Here is a 1207-nt window from a genome sequence, read left to right on the forward strand (position 1 = left end):
TGCTGTGGACCCCCATGTGGAGGTAAGGGCTGTGCCTGGGCTACGAAGAAAAAGCATCAGCCCTGTGGCAACCATGTGCCAAGTGAGACTTCCTGAAACTTCTCTGGACTTGACCCAAAGCTGGAACCAGAGAAGTGAACAGCTGATGGTCCCCACCTTCCAGAATCTCATGGACCAGTGGGAGAAGTTAGCATGGGAAGAGTACACACAAGCATGAGCAGGAGGCAGAGAACATTGGGGTGATCAGAAAGGATACCTCCAAATGAGTGTCCCTTCCAATCATCACACTGTGAACTTCCTGCCATAGTGGGGTTGTCTCAGCACCTATAGGAAAACAGATGGAAAATTTGAACCTCAAGAGCCATCCTAAGACATTTGTACAACTCTGGTTCCTAAGGTATTCATGCTGGACAGGAAGCTAGGAAGGCTAACCTGTCAGGAAGCTTTAGTCATAAAATCTGAACTGTCTCCTGAAACATAACTTCACAGCACTCACAGGAGACATTGGGTAGTGACAGAAGCTCACTGGAGTTCCAAGCCAGGTATCACTGTTGACCTAAAAACCCCCCACGCCCCTCACACCTGTGCCCCCTCTTCTCATCTGACCTCCTCCATCCTCCCCTCAGCATCTGTTCCTCCTGGGGTAGGGGACCCTCCCCCAGGACACCAGCAACTCCCCATGAGAGCGCCTGCCTGAGACAAGACACAGAGGCCCTGGCTCAGCCCCTCACCTCCACCAGCCCCAGCACACAGAGAGAGGGGAGGTCAGAGTCAGAGGACACTGCGCTCCTGGCTGCCAAGCACTGGCCTTCAGAGTCCAGGGAACGCAGATGAGGCTTCAGCAGCTACAGGAGCAGTGGCCGGCTCTGCAGGGCTGGTCATTTATCTGCTGAACATTAGGAGGCTCAGCTTCCTGGAGGGCGTGGCAGTCTAACACAGAAAAAGAGGCCAGTTTCTCCAGCCAGAAGATGCCTCGAGGCACCTGATGAAGAAATCATCACATCCGCACACGTGACCTACCTGCGCTCCCCTACAAGTAGGCTTCCAACCCAGCCCCATAGGAAATTGTGATGACAGACCCTGAGCTTCCCAGAAAGGGGAGGCTGGAGGACTTCCCAGAGCTCAGTCCTCTTGCCATGTCACTCTGGGACTAGGACTGAAGTACCATGCCCTCGTGAAGGTGTCCGGTCCTGGGCTGGGATGCGTG

General features: G+C 54.3%; 1 protein-coding gene across 1 annotated transcript in view; it reads right to left on the bottom strand.

Moving 5' to 3' along the window:
* Positions 1 to 305, bottom strand: part of LOC101624502 (interleukin-36 gamma-like) — a 2822-nt gene extending 2517 nt beyond the window's left edge. The window contains exon 1 of the mRNA XM_004685987.2: positions 257 to 305. Coding sequence (XP_004686044.1) covers positions 257 to 305 — 49 coding nt within the window. The remainder of the gene's footprint in view (positions 1 to 256) is intronic.
* Between the last annotated feature and the right edge of the window lie 902 nt (positions 306 to 1207).

The sequence above is a fragment of the Condylura cristata genome, unplaced genomic scaffold (genome assembly GCF_000260355.1).
Source record: "Condylura cristata isolate star-nosed mole 26May11 unplaced genomic scaffold, ConCri1.0 scaffold00020, whole genome shotgun sequence".
NCBI lineage: Eukaryota > Metazoa > Chordata > Mammalia > Eulipotyphla > Talpidae > Condylura > Condylura cristata.